We start from the raw sequence: 14,597 nt of genomic DNA on the forward strand, positions 1-14,597 counted from the left end.
AATAAGTCTATTTTCCAAACTGTTTACAAACTACAGTGCATCCTAATTGCTTAATAGGTGAGGATACTTGCATTTTGATAATGAAAAGTACTCAAAACTGGAAAATAATAAAAAAGTTTCTTTTTTTGAAAGCTGACCTCTAATAGTAACTGTACACACACACACACACGCACGCACGCACGCACGCACGCACGCACGCACGCACGCAGCAGTGATCTTGTCCTGGTGGAGTTTACAGCACAATGATGTAAACAGGTCACAATGAGATAAGCGGACCACACACAGCACAGCAATGGGTCTACAAAGAAGAGCAGAGTACTCTGGAGATGAGCAAAGGGTCTGACTCAGGAGCTGGACAGTGTCGAGGACAACATCCCCCAGGAAGTGCCACAGGCGAAAGATCTGAGGGAGCACAGAGGGAGCAGGTAGAGAGATGGACAGATGCTTTGCGGTGGCCGAGTGCAGGGCACTTGGAGAAACAGAGAAGGTGGGAAGTGGGCAAAGGGCAGGCACAGTGGCTGGAAATGAAGCCGAGTACCCAGGCAACTTCTAAGACTACATCTTCATCCTAAGGGCAAGCTGGTGAAGGATGTCACCAGTGTTACTAATTAAGTGACAGGTCACGTGTGCAAAGGACATGGCACAGTCCCAGATCAACAGCAGCAGGCTAGTAAACACAGATTTCCAAACACATTCTGCAAAATTTACCTCTTCACCCACACCGTGTGTTCAATTAATAATCACAGTATCTTCTTCTATTTGCTGTACCTTTATGAAATGATTAGTATTACTGGATTTTAACATAATGCCAACTACCTTCCAAGTTAATCTAAAAATGAATTAAAAGTACTCTAGAAATCAAAGTTGTTTACTGAATCACAAGATGCTAAAAATTTTGTAAGTACAATGACGAACACCTCTATAATGGTACCTTGATTTTTAACAGTATATATTTTTTAATACATGTATTGGTACCACAATGAAAGAGATGAAATTAAAATAAAATAACATGAGGTTGTAACATAAAAATACATAAAGGGATCTAATACTGTAAATTATAATCATATATTAATTATATAAATTTCTTAGTAAGCTAAAATATGCCTCCAAAGAAGATTGAGAAGTCTAAGTCTACTTAAATCTTAGGTATCTGTAATCTACCCTATCAACCATCTAATTAACACATAGTGTCTGTGTCCTACTGACAAAGATTTCCAGCTATTCAAATTTGTTATATTGTTTTCAAATGATTTTGCATCAACCAATTAAGACAGCTGGCAAACATTAAATATTTAACCTAAAATAGTTCAGCAGCTCATCTCAAAATTTACATTTGCATAGACAGACAACAGCTAATTCTACTAACCGAAAATTTGGAACCTTTGGTAGCTGGTTACCAGATAGGCATCACATCTGGGAACCATACTCTTCCCAGGTGCTTAGAGACTTCAGCATGAACTTCGTCTGGGGTATAATTGTCATCAGGGACCAGAACCTCCTCCATGATAGACAGCTGGGTGAGCCTTCTGCCGCAGAGTCTTACAAACTCAATGAACGCACTGCAGCTGACTTCACACTCACTCAGGCCCAAGGCTGTTAGGTTTTTACAGTGCTTGGCAATGCAGATAAGTTCGGTGTCCAGGGGCTGAAGGCCGTTTGCACACACCACTAACTCAATGAGCCGTGAGCAGTGAAGACCTATTCGGCCTAGAATGGTTCTGCTTACTGAACGCCCAAAGTACAGGTGAGTGACAGGGGTTTCTTCTCTGAAGAATGTCTCAAACTCTTCCTCATACAAAAAGAAGTACATGACGATATTAACTCCCGGAGAGTGTTTAATTAGTGCGTCCCAACTGTGTTTTTTAATAGAGTGAAACTTGACCTGTCCAGGATTTTCACTTACAACATCTATTCGGAGATGTTCGAGGTTCACATGAGTCTCACTCGATAGTGCAAGGAGAAGTTCATCACTCAGAATGTAGTAATTCAATGCCAGTTCTTTGAGGCCCTGACAGTGGTCAGCCACACAGAGGATTCCTGTGGGAAATGGGAGAAATCCTTAACAACAAAGAATCACACTGATACTAAAACGGATTTTGTAAATTTAAATTTTCTATTAGTTACTTAGTTTTCTACAACAGATAACTAATGATACTTGAGAAAATGGCTGCTAACATATATCATTATACATGTGCAGATTAATTAAACTTGTCCCCAAACCCTTACACACTGCTGAGGGGAGGGATATGCAGCCACTGGTGCAGCCACTATGGAAATCCGTGTGGAGGTTCTTAAAGAACTCAAACCAGAGCTACTGTTAAGACTTGTCCACCCATCTTAGGGACCCCCAAAAGGCTAATTCAGCACAGCAGAGATGCTTGGGCAACCATGTTGGCTGAGGCACTATTCATAACAGTCGAGACAGGGAAACAGCCTAGGTGTCCACTAGCAGATGAGTGGGTGAAGAAAATGTGCTCCACAGATACAATGATTTCTACTGAGTCATAAGAATGAAATTGTGACATTTTTAGCAAAATAAATCAACTGGAGATTACTAGGCAGATTCTGAAAGATAAATTTCACACTTTCTAACACACTCAAAGTTTATATTTAAATTCACACACACATACACACACACACACTCTTAAAAATGGTTGCAAACTAAATAAAGAAACTCATCAAAGAGGTCATTCAGCATGATCAAGTTGTCTTTATTCTTCAGCTACAAGGAGGGGTCAACATGTGTCAATCAATAAACATAAGACATCACATAAATGGTCTTAAAGACAGAAATCACATGACTTTCTCAACAGAAGCAGAAAAGGGTTTTGACAGAATGCCACATTCCTTCATGATAAAAGCTCTGAAGAAACTGGAACAGAAAAAATGCATCTCAGCATAATAAAGGCTATCTATGATGACCCTATAGCCAACATTATATGAATGGGAAAAGATCCCAAAGCATTCTAACTAAAATAGGAATGAACCAAGGCTGCTCACTTCCTCCACTCTTACCATAGTAATCGAAGCCTTAGAATACCAAGCCAAGAGAAGCAAATAAAAGGAATATAAATAAGTGAGCTGGCTGGTTTTATGTCAACTTGACACAGCTAGAGTCATCTGGGAAGAGGGAAGCTCAACTGAGAAAATGCCCCCACCAGACAGGCCTGTGAGGAAGCCTGTGGTGAGTTTTCGTAATTACTGATTGATATCAGAATGTCAAGCCTGTTATGGGTGATGTCACCCTTTGGCAGGTGGTCCTGGGATGTATTAAAAAGCAGCCTAGCAAGCCATAGGAAACCAGCCAGTAAGCAGCATTCTTCTTTCTTTATGGCCTCTGTATCACTTCCTGCCTCCAGGTTCCTGCCCTGACTTCTCTGGGTGATGAACTACAAACTAGAAGATGAAATAAACCCTTTCCTCCCCAAGTGGCTTTTGGTCACAGTGTTTTATCACAGCAGTAGAACCTAAGACAACAGGAAAGGAAGTCAAGTACTTGCAGACCACATACTTCTGTACATAAGACTCTTCCAGAAAACCTGTAGAGCTCATGAACACAGATAAAAGTGGCAGAATACAAAATAAACATACAAAAATCACTGCCTTTTTCTACATACCAATAACAAATGTGCTGAGGAAGAAATCAGGAAAAGAATCCATTCACAATTGCCCCCACCCCACATGCACACCTTGGAATGAACCCAAGCCAAGGAAGTGAAACCCATCTACAGTGAAAACTTCAAGACATCCAAGAAAGAAAGTGAAAAGGACACTGGATGATGGACACAAGCTCTGGCCACAGGATGTAGATGAATCAAGCTGAAACTGAGCTGGATATTTCCTGCAGGCTAGCTTTCACAATGCTTCATAGTGCTCTGAAGGCTGCCGGTGGAGAAAAGGATCTACAGCTATGAATCCTGTGTGTGCCAGCCTCCACTGGTGCAATGGCAGCACCTCTGTTACGGGAGTAACACTTTCTAACTGAATTTGAGGCACCTCTGTTATGGGGGTAACACTTTCTAACTGAATTTGAGGCGCCTCTGTTATGGGAGTAACACTTTCTAACCGAATTTGAGGCCCACTCCACAGAAGAGAATCCATGCTCAGTACTGCAAACCTGTTCTAAGGCCCACGGTTGGGAAGGTCATGGACCTGACATGGAGGCCTCTACGGTCATTCTGCTAACGAGGCAGGCTACACCCACCAAACCGACCTCTAAACACCTGTCTCATGCTCATGGGTTAGCACTGCTTAGCCGGAGTCAGAGAAGCCCCATTTTGTAATGGACAGCGGTTGCTGCAGAGCCTTGAACTGGTGAAAGAGGTGAAATGCTTTTGAGTGCTCAACCCGAAAGCGAGACTCGGGGACACTGCAGAGGAGACAAGTGAAATGATGCAAGAGCCGGAGGGCGGGAAAGAACCCCTCAGACTGCGATCTTCTGGACACAGCACTACTGTTCCTGCACTCCCGAGCGAGCTCACAGCAGCTGAGTTACCCAACAACAGATCACCACGGCTGGGGGAGGGGTCATGTCACCCACCCCACTGTGAGGAGCTATTTTCTGTTGATTGTTGCTGGGGAGAAGACTTTCCTCAGTGGTGCTGTCACTGGTAAACTGCCCATGTGCCAAAAAATCCCAACCCAAGCTCATGAAAGTAATCCCATTAAACTCAGTAGGTCAAAAAAATGGAGACGAAATTAATTCGACGGGGAGCTAGCTGGGGAGAAGAGGGGCTCTGACAGGGGAGGAACAAAAGACGGTCATGGGGGTGAACGTGATCAAAATACGGTATATCCGTGCATGAAACTGTCAAAATAGGTCACTAATTTAGAAAAGACTAACACATGTCCAAGGAAAAAATATTCTCAGAAGAAGCAACTTACATCTAATTTGAAGATTAAGATTGCTTTTGAATACAATTAATAAATTATGTTCCAGAGGCATGTACTTCTCAATGAGTAATCTATTGTTACTACAATAAAAACCATCCATCGACTTATAAAAAAAACCCCACAACCTACCATCAGACGAAACATGAGGACAGCTACTCATTTTGAGGAGTCGCAGAGTGTCACTATTGTTGGCCACAAGGATCTTCAGTGAGGGGTCATCCACTGGCGTATCTTCAATTTTAATGGATGATAATGATTTTGAGTTGACAAACACAACCGTAAGTGCTGACACAAAATGAGACTTGCATGGCAATAAGAAAAAAATATGAAAATATTATTTAAAACTCATAGTTGCAATCAAGTAGCATTAAAAAAACAAATTGTTAAATGCTAAAAGGTCAGTAAAGACAATGCATACATTATATTTTCACGTTGTCACTAGCCAATAGAAGACATTCCTATTTCCTTTTTAAATAAAATTTCAAGTTAGTATATGAAGTATGGGTTTCATTACAGCATTTTCATGCACATATGTCCTTGTGCTTTCTTCTCATCCATCCCCTGCTCTGCCATTTCCTAGCCTCCCGGCTAAGCTGCTTCTGGTCTCCTCAGCCCTGCAATACTACCCCTGCTCTTCATGTGTATTCCATCTCTCTCTGTGTCTCTGTCTCTCTTTCTCTGTCTCTGTCTCTGTCTCTCTGCCTGTCTCTGTCTCTGTCTCTCTGTCTCCCCTCTCTTTCATGGTTCCCTTTCTGTTTTCACACACACACACACACACATTGGACACACATAGAGTCTGCATATGAGAGAAAACATGCAGTATCTGTTTTCCTGAGTCTGATTTACTTCAGTTAACATAATGATCTCCACTTCCATATATTTTCCTGAAAATACCATGATTTCACATTTCTTCAAGGTGAAAAAACAATTCTACTGTGTATGTACATGTGTCTGTTGATGGACATCTAGGCTGGTTCTACTTCTTAGCTATTATGAACAGTAAATCAATAAACATGGCTGTGCATGCATCTCTGTGTAGCTGACTTAGACTATACTCCAGGTAGTTTACCAGTAGCATGACTGGACCATATAGTAATTCTTTTCATGTACATTCTTGCTTTTTGTGGGGGATTAGGTGACTGGAGCTGTTTGAGCTCAGTTTTAGGTCTTACATTTCTATTCCAGTGATTCCTATACAGGGTAAGAGATAAGGATCGGGTGGTGGTGGCGCACACCTTTAATCCCAGCACTCGGGAGGCAGAGGCAGGTGGATCTCTGTGAGTTCAAGGCCAGCCTGGTCTACAGAGTGAGTTCTAGGACAGCCAGGGGTGTTACACAGAGAAATTTTGTCTCCAAAAACAAAAAACAAACAAACAAACTGCATAGGAGATAATGATCTAGTTTCATTCTTCTACATGTGGATGTCCAGTTTTCCAACCATCACTTGCTGAAGATGCTGTATTTTTTCCAATGCATGTTTTTAACTTGTATCGAAAGCCAGGCAGTTGTGCCTGTTTGAGCTCTATAACACAGCTTGTATGTCTGCTTTTGTGACCAGCTTTTGTGCTCCCACACTGCTTTCTGATTAGAACTGCTGTGTCGAGGAGGGTTTATTCAAGCTTCTGTATAAACAACAGACTGCTTTTCTCTGTTTCTGTGAAGAATGTCAATGCAATTTTGATGGAGACTGTTGAATCTGAAAACCACTTTGGTTTTTCCATCTTCTAGTATCTTCTTACTTATCTTTCTTTGGTGTCTTAAGGTTTCCATTGTAGATCTCTCCTACCATCTTGCTCCCCAGTTAGGTTTGATTCTGAGTTTTTGGAGTCTTCTGGGGGGTTATCATGAACGGGATTTTCTTCTTGATTTCTTCTCATAATTAATACATAGAAAGGCTACCGACTTTTCCATGGTGATTTTGTACCTCGTTACTCTGCTGGACTTAAAGGTTCTCTGGTGAACTCTTAAGCATCTTGTAAGTATAGAATCATGTCTTCAAGTATGAACAATTGTCTTCTTCCTTTCCCATCTGTACCCCTTTTATTTCTTTCTCTAACTTTAGTGCTCTAGCTAAGATTTCATGTTTTATGTTGAATAAGAGCGGTTAGAGTGGACACACTTATCGAATTGTAGAGGAATGCTGGGGTGTCAGACTCGGTCAAAGTTCTCTTGTGCGTCTAGTGAGATGATCATGTGATTTCCATTTCTAAACCTATTCATGTGTTACATTACATATACGCATATGCAAAACCAACCTTGAATCTCTGGGGGAAAACTAACTTGTTTGTGGTGTAGACTTTGTTTGTTTTTTTTTTGTTGTTGTTGTTGCTTATTTTTTTGTTTTTTGGTTTTTCTTTTTGAAACAGGGTTTCTTTGTGTAGCTCTGGCTGTCCTGGAAACTCACTCTGTAGAACAGGCTGTCTTTGAGCTCACAGAGATCCACCTGCCTCTGCCTCCCAAGTGCTAGGATTAAAGGCGGGCACCACCACTGCCCGGCGGTGTAGACTTTCTTAATGTGCATATCCATTCCTGTAACAAAAAGTTCCAAAGTACAACTGGAAATGAAATCATGAGACAGAAAGAAGTCCCAAATATCTCATAAAGGATGGCTTAGATATTTTCAACCTTAAGGGCTTAGCTATTTTCAACCTTAAGAATTTGATGTCTAGTATTAAAAGGATATAATTTATTTATTTTCTAGAATAGGGATTACCTAACTATGGACCACCAGGCAAGCTCAATGCAGAGTCTGTTTGTCTATGTTTCCTGAGAGAAGAAAATATTGTTGACATTATTCAAGGGTTGAAAACACTGAAGAAGAATACTGTATGGCATGAGAGCTGCATGAAACAGTCACTAATGCTCACAGGTGAAATCTGCATGGCCCACAGCCATGCGCTTTCCTTTTGCATGGTCTGGGTTGGCTCCCCCCTGCAACAATGCAGCTGAGGATTTGAGGCAGAACTGTACAGCCCTCAAAGCCTAGAATTCTTTGGGTTCTTCCTACCTCTTGCTAGGAAAAATACATCTCCCCTATTTCATTTGCTTCCATATTTCCAGACTTAAGATAGTACCTGGCACACAGTCGTCAATAAACATTTGTTAAAAGGATGAATGAAGGGATGCATAATCTTATGTTCTTTTTCTAGTATATTTAAACAAAGTAAATAAAATAGTTACATTTTTGAAGAATTATAAGATAAAAGCTTATTAATAATTTGCCGTCAATGTAGGCAGAATTCCACACATTTTCAGATTCACTATTACTGACAAAGTCAGAAAGTGTGGAAAGCTTCCTTCCACAGACTCAATCTTGGTTGTATTAAAGGTTCTCCTGGTCCTGTTAGGATGACTACATTGGTTATAAATGTGTAAATATGTTGTCTTACACTAATTACAAGTGGTTTTCACATAGTAGAAAATTATTACAGTAGTAAATTATTATAGAACCGTATCTCTTTTTCAAGAACTAGAAAGGTGATTTTTTTCTCTTTAATCAACTCTGAATTATTTGTTTTAGTCTTAAAGGGCACTGATGTGGTACAGCACACACTTCATCACAATCACATCTGCTCTAGTCTTTATGTTCAAATTCCCATAATCTTGTCCAGTTTTCCCACTGGTTTATAAGTAGGAAAAACAAGACAGTGTCCTGGAGAGCGTCTTACGCTGTCCGGAGGCCACAGAGTTCACCGAGACAGAGCAGGCTACCTACTGCCTGGCATCTGCTGGGTAACTGCATCAGCAAACCCAGATGCTGGCCCTGAGGGCTGATGGGCACTGCTAGCCTTAGCTTTAGAACCTAAGACTCATCAGGTCTGTCTGAGCCTGTGGTTTATAAACAAGGAAGTAACTATTTAACACTAGTCAGTTTTCATCTGATTACTTATATTATTCTAAATCCCCAAATGACCCAATTTTTTCCAGCCTATCTCCTAAAAAGATAACAGGCTAGCAGAAAGCCTGGCTAAGAGAGCCACGACCCAGTTTACAGGAGTGAAGACACTGTTATCCCGACCCTCTACTGTGGGAGGTCTCCATGAGGTGATTATCAACAGCCATAACGAAGTGCTTGTTACAAACCAAATACTATTAACCTGGGTTTCTGGTGGTAAACAAAATGGATAGATTCCATCCTTCAAAGAGTTAGTCTGAGTGTGAGGAGCAGACAATAAACAGGCTACATTAATCATTAAGATGGCTTTGAGTACTAACAAATGACGTAGAGAAGATACAATAGTGTAGCGTTAGGTTAGTGTTAGCTGTCAACTTGACAGACTCAAATCATCCTGGAGCCTTTAGGGATCATCTTATTATTTATTAATTACTTGTTTGTGTATGTTCGTGCATGAGCACATGCTATTGCCCATATGTGGAGGTCAAGGACAAATTGCAGGAATTGGTTCTCTCCTGCCACCATATGAGTTCTAAATTCGATTCTTAGAACTTGGTGCGAAGCACCTTTACCCAGGGAGCCATCTCACTGTCCCAGAATCACCTTGATGATGTTAACTGAGGTGAGAAGACTCGCTGACTGTAGACAGCACCTTTTCCCGTTTAGGTTCCTGGACTATGTGAGTGGGGAATGGACACCGAAGAGCAGCAGCATGCACCCAGCACTCTCTGCTGCCTGACAATGGATGCCATGTGACCGGATGCTTCAAGCTCCTGCTCCTTGGCTTCCTGACCATGATGGACTATGCCCTGGCACTGCCAGGGCAGGCCCTTTCTTCCTTACATTGCTTTTGACAGAGTATTTTCTCACATCAATGGGGCAAGAAACTGAGACAACAGGACTGAGAGTGACAGTTTGAGAAGGTGTCTCTGAGGAGCTGAGGACACTCAGGTGAGGCCTGCAGCAGACAGTGCTGTGGACTCAAACAATTCCATCTCTCCTCTCTGATTATCCAGCACCAAATGCTAACCGACAGGCAGACTCCTGGGGCTACTTGGCCAGCCGCTCTAGCCTAATTAGTGAACTTTAAGCCAATGAGAAACCCAGTCTTAAAGGAGGTGGATGGTTTCTGGGGGTGGGGGGACACCTGTCCTCTGACAGTCACATGCATGCACACATATGCGCACCTGTACACACATGAACACAAACATCATTTAAAAAGAAGTTTATCATATCTCACAAAAGGTACAATGGTCTTACCTTTGGCACATTCATAAAACTTGGTTTGGCTGTTGAAATCAATCCCAAGGTCTGGATAGAACAATTTACCAGCTGAGAAAGAATATCACAGGCAGCTTCTGCGGACTCAGTACTACTATCAACCTATAAAGACAAGTTTTAATCTGAATTTCCCGAAGGCAATTCATCAGAACCACTGGAAATGCAATTATTTAATGGAATTCAATAACCAAGTTGTGTTGATCCCTTTCATCAATATAAACGATTATTTTCATATGGAATGTCTGAGCTCACAAAGGGAGAAACAGAAATATGGCAAAGTGACTTTGCAGCGCTTCATGCTTTCAGTTCTTTATGGGTATTAATAATAACAGCCAAATGAGAAAACTGAACCTTAAGTCACTCAATTACAGTCGACCTTCTCTATTTCAGTCTGTGCAATAACTAGAGAACAATCAGGAAGCAATGTGGGATGAAAATCCCAGAGTATTTACAGTGCCTCAAAGTAAGGCTCCAAACACACAAAAGGATCTTAGCGACGCAAGCTGTTCCTACCTTAAAGCTGACATACTGCAGATGCGCAGCATGCCTTTTGATGATCTGCTGGATGAGGTCAGGATGAGTGGACTTAAAATAGGAAGTGGCTGATTGGTTCAGCTCAAACTCAAACTTTCTCCAGAGGTCAGGAGTGTGAAATACTTCATTCCATCTCCTACACACAGAAGATGCACGGGCTCGGTCTATTAAAGGAAGATACTGGAAAATTTGTAATATCACATGGTGAGGTAAAGTCCCCCAGTCTAGAAGAACAGAGAGCACATGAGTCTGGGTGAGAGAAGGGCAGAGCCCACGTTTGGGCTGCTTCACTACTGGTGGAGTCTGGACAACTTTATTCACAGCAGAGAAATTATTCCTCTTCATTCTGTAAGTATCAGAAAATGTTGTTGGTTTCTTTTTCATCATTCCACAAATATCTATTCTAACTGTACAGAATAATATGAGAAATGGACAATAATCCAACTAACACACTTTCAACAGTAACCTTCCACTTCTGTGCACTGATACGCGCTACACTGTGCTGAGGGCAGAGGTTAAGTGCAAACCCGCTCTCAAAACCATGATCAACGGCTGAACACGATGGTAAATAATATGAGTGAGGTGGAGCAAGTTATGTGAGAGGGAAAAAGAGGACTGCACGTGACCGACTTGGTGTACGAAGAAGTGGTCGGGGCCTCTAAGAAGCAGCAGTCAAAGTAGCATATACCCCAACTGTGTTTTCCCCAGGGTTAAGGGCTGTACCTTACTGTGTGCTACAAAGGAAATGCCACACACTGAAATTCTGCTAGACTCCGGGAGATCTGGGAGACAATTCAACTCAGCTATGCCACGCACTAACCATGTGACTCTAACCCTGCCTTCTCATCCATAAAGCAGGGATCAGAGCACTCATAAGGCTGCTCTGAGGACTAGACCACTTTCTGTATCGTGTACTGTGCATACTTAAGAAGTGTTGCTATACTAACTTGTATTTTTCTGAACTATTTTCATTTCATAAGTCAAGTCACAATTCTAAGAGAAAACTAAATGATTCGCAATGAATTTCAGGTGACAGCTTGAACATAAGAATTCTGGGACATGTGGACACAGCAGGGACAGAGTTGTTACATGAGTCCATATCTGCTCCTCTGTGGTCAGTATAAAGAACATGAGAATGAACTTTCTTCTCCCCAGAAAGAATCCCCAGGTGTTAACTACTTGGGACACTAAAAAGTGCTGACATCTGAAGCCCAGATATACCGACACATATAAGAAATTATCTGTGATCTTCTCTGCATGTTTTATGTAAGAATCTAAAGTATTAATATGCCATTATTTGAGAGGCTTTATAATGGTAAAAATGGTTCTGAATGTAACTCTGATTACCGACTTAACCCTGCTTTCACCCATCAGTGTTAGGAATGTATATACAAATTTAGTATCAGATTTGAACATACCTTCAAATCTACTGAGATATTTATTTACAGTGTAGGTATATTTGTCATGTGATCCAGGCTGAGTGATGTGAAACATTTCTTAACCACAACACAAGGTAGGATCCCAGAAGCAGGACTGACCTATAAAATGACTGAAAAAAACATGAAGTCGTTTTTAGAGCTTGGGAACTGGAATGGAAAACAAAACTCCTTGTAACTCAAGTGTCAGAGAAAGAGCTATTCTATGCATCTCCATCTGAACCTGCAAGCAATATCAGCACTCGGGAGGCAGAGGCAGGTGAATCTCTGTGAGTCTGAGGCCAGCCTTGGCTACAGAGTGAGTTCTAGGACAGGCTCCAAAGCTACACAGAGAAACCCTGTCTCAAAAAAATAAATAAATGAATGAAAAAATAAAAAGAAAGGCTATACCTAATATAAAACTTTACTAGAAGACAAAGTGAGGACAAAGACTTTATCCAAATGCCAGGTCTTGTATAACTGCCTCACAGTTTTCTACACAGAGCGACTGTGTTATACACTAAGCTTAATTGTATATAACAAGAAATTGTTCAATTTGCTCAATTCATTAAATTACCAGTTTACTGAATCATCATAAAGAATTAATGTTATTAGGAGCTGAAAAGATGGCTCAGTGGTTATAGCACTTGCTGCTCTTACAGAGGACCCAAGTTCAATTCCCAGCACCCACATATGCATCAGGTACACACATGGTACATAGACATAAATGCAAGCAAAATACCAATATAAGTAAATAAACTTCTTAAAAAGGAATATTATATTAATACCAAATACGTGTTAATTTTCCTTCTCCTCACATAAATAAAGCATAAAACTCTACCCTTCCAATCATAAACTTCATATAGCACAACATTGCAGGTATATGTGTCAGTATATTTTAGAATGTAAGATAAATTGATTTGTATTACTTGGAAATACTTTTTTGATCATTTATTCATTTTTAGTTAAATAATATGAGCTACATTAAATGATTTATGAATATGGAATGCCACTTGGTCATATTGTATTCCCATTAAAAAATTTTTTCTTGGAAATGTTTTATATAAAAATTCTACCTTAAATACATGGGGCCATTAAAAAAAAACCTGATCATTTCTTTTTACATTAAAGAAATGGATCACTTCTTTTTCAAGACTCTCCTAGGGAAAGATGGCTTCCAAGTTACAGTTCACGCTGAACCAATGAAATGAAGCATTTGCTGCATCGGGTACTCACCAACATCCCTTTGCCCTCACTTTCAATCTTGGAAAACACCACAAAAGCATCATTAGGGCATATAATAATTTATGCTTAGGTTATTCATAAATCATTATATATATTAAGCAATTTTATTAGTAAATTATTAATACTAAAACTATTTTCTGCCCAAATGAAAAACTAGCTTGTGGAAATATCATAATACTTGTCAGGCGTTACACTGGAAGCTATACTAAGGTTCCATATCAGGCAGTAAACGACTCTGAAAAGTCACATTTTACTTAATATCTGTGGAGAGATAGCATGAAAATTTGAGGTGGTTCAATAAATACATGTATTTGTTTATAAGCTGTATAAATCTTTCAGCACAGTTCAAACTTCTCTGCAGTATTGGGATATATTTACTTACGAAGGTAATTTCCTAGTTGAAAAGATACATTCATTATTAAGTACAGTATCTGAAGACTGAAGTTTGCAAAACTGTTCTTGGATTGAAAACACCTTTTGAGATTCAAGGATGCCAGAAAGGTTGCACAGAACTTGACCTGGACCATTCCTTAGAATCCCTTAGGGAGTTGGGCACCTAGCAACCTGCCCCATCTTCCTGCAACCTCTGCTTCCAGACTGGGCTAGAAGACGACGCCAAGCCAGGGCAGAGTTTAGAGTCTAAAAATGAATACAAATGACAGTGCAAATGCACCGCTCTAAAGCTGCTCCGTGCAATTTCTTTACATTCTAACTGCCCAGAGAAACGGGGCTTGGGAACAGCCTTACCCTAGCCAAAAAACCCTCTACAGAACTAGCTGCGAAACGGCCAGAAGGCTGCGAAGCCCCGGGAGGGCAGCTCGGCTCGGCTCCGCTCGGCAGGCTTGGTTCCGAGCTGGTTCGGTTCCGCTGTCCCTCTGCAGCCCTGCCGCTCCGAGGGCTCGCCTCGGAGGCTCAGCCCGGCCCGGCCCGCCCCGTCGGCTCCCCGGGGCTGCTCCACAAATGTTACCTCAGAACGTACGCCTGAGCTGCAGCCAGCCCAGGTCCAGCCCTCAAGTCCAGCACAGGACTCTGCTTCCCGAACCCCAGCAGCTCGCTTCTCAGTGGGTGCGCGCCAGCACCGCCTAAAGCCGTGGGCTGTGATAGACAGAATGGTCCTACAGGCCAGGCCCCGCCCGCGTCACGCCCCTCCAGGAAGCCCCGCCCCAGCCAATTTTCTAGTGTCCAGGGCTTACCTTGCCACAGGTCCCCTTACCCGTCCACGCCCCGCCCTCCCGGATGTTCAGCCCCTGTAATCCCCGCCCCCGGGCAGCCTCGCCCCATCCCTAGCAGCTGTGTTATGCCTTGTGCCCGCCCACGCCCCGCCCCTCAAAGCC

General features: G+C 41.7%; 1 protein-coding gene across 2 annotated transcripts; it reads right to left on the reverse strand.

Moving 5' to 3' along the window:
* Positions 1-932: 932 nt before the first annotated feature.
* On the reverse strand, positions 933-14,366 carry LOC128104084 (F-box/LRR-repeat protein 21). 2 transcript variants are annotated; one of them, XM_052728845.1, is made up of 6 exons: positions 14,231-14,365; positions 12,022-12,152; positions 10,583-10,949; positions 10,049-10,171; positions 5,023-5,194; positions 933-2,037 (listed from the first exon to the last, which is right to left on the reverse strand). In XM_052728845.1, exons 3-6 carry the CDS (start codon positions 10,946-10,948, stop codon positions 1,394-1,396), a joined length of 1,305 nt encoding a protein of 434 aa, XP_052584805.1. In that variant the 5' UTR covers position 10,949; positions 12,022-12,152; positions 14,231-14,365; the 3' UTR covers positions 933-1,393. The 2 variants fall into 2 exon arrangements, with proteins under 2 accessions (XP_052584805.1, XP_052584806.1); XM_052728846.1 differs by lacking the exon at positions 12,022-12,152 and having other exon boundaries at positions 14,231-14,366.
* Between the last annotated feature and the right edge of the window lie 231 nt (positions 14,367-14,597).

The sequence above is a fragment of the Peromyscus californicus genome, unplaced genomic scaffold (assembly GCF_007827085.1).
Source record: "Peromyscus californicus insignis strain IS unplaced genomic scaffold, ASM782708v3 Scaffold_8__1_contigs__length_139910024, whole genome shotgun sequence".
In the NCBI taxonomy this organism is placed as follows: domain Eukaryota; kingdom Metazoa; phylum Chordata; class Mammalia; order Rodentia; family Cricetidae; genus Peromyscus; species Peromyscus californicus.

Coding starts and splice junctions, on each gene's coding strand:
- LOC128104084 (XM_052728846.1), bottom strand. CDS start 10,948: ATGAAGAGGAATAATTTCTCTGCTGTGAATAAAGTTGTCCAGACTCCA. Junction 10,172..10,582: donor TGCAGTATGTCAGCTTTAAG/GTAGGAACAGCT, acceptor TTGTCTTTATAG/GTTGATAGTAGTACTGAGTC. Junction 2,038..5,022: donor TCCTCATGTTTCGTCTGATG/GTAGGTTGTGGG, acceptor CATTTCCCACAG/GAATCCTCTGTGTGGCTGAC.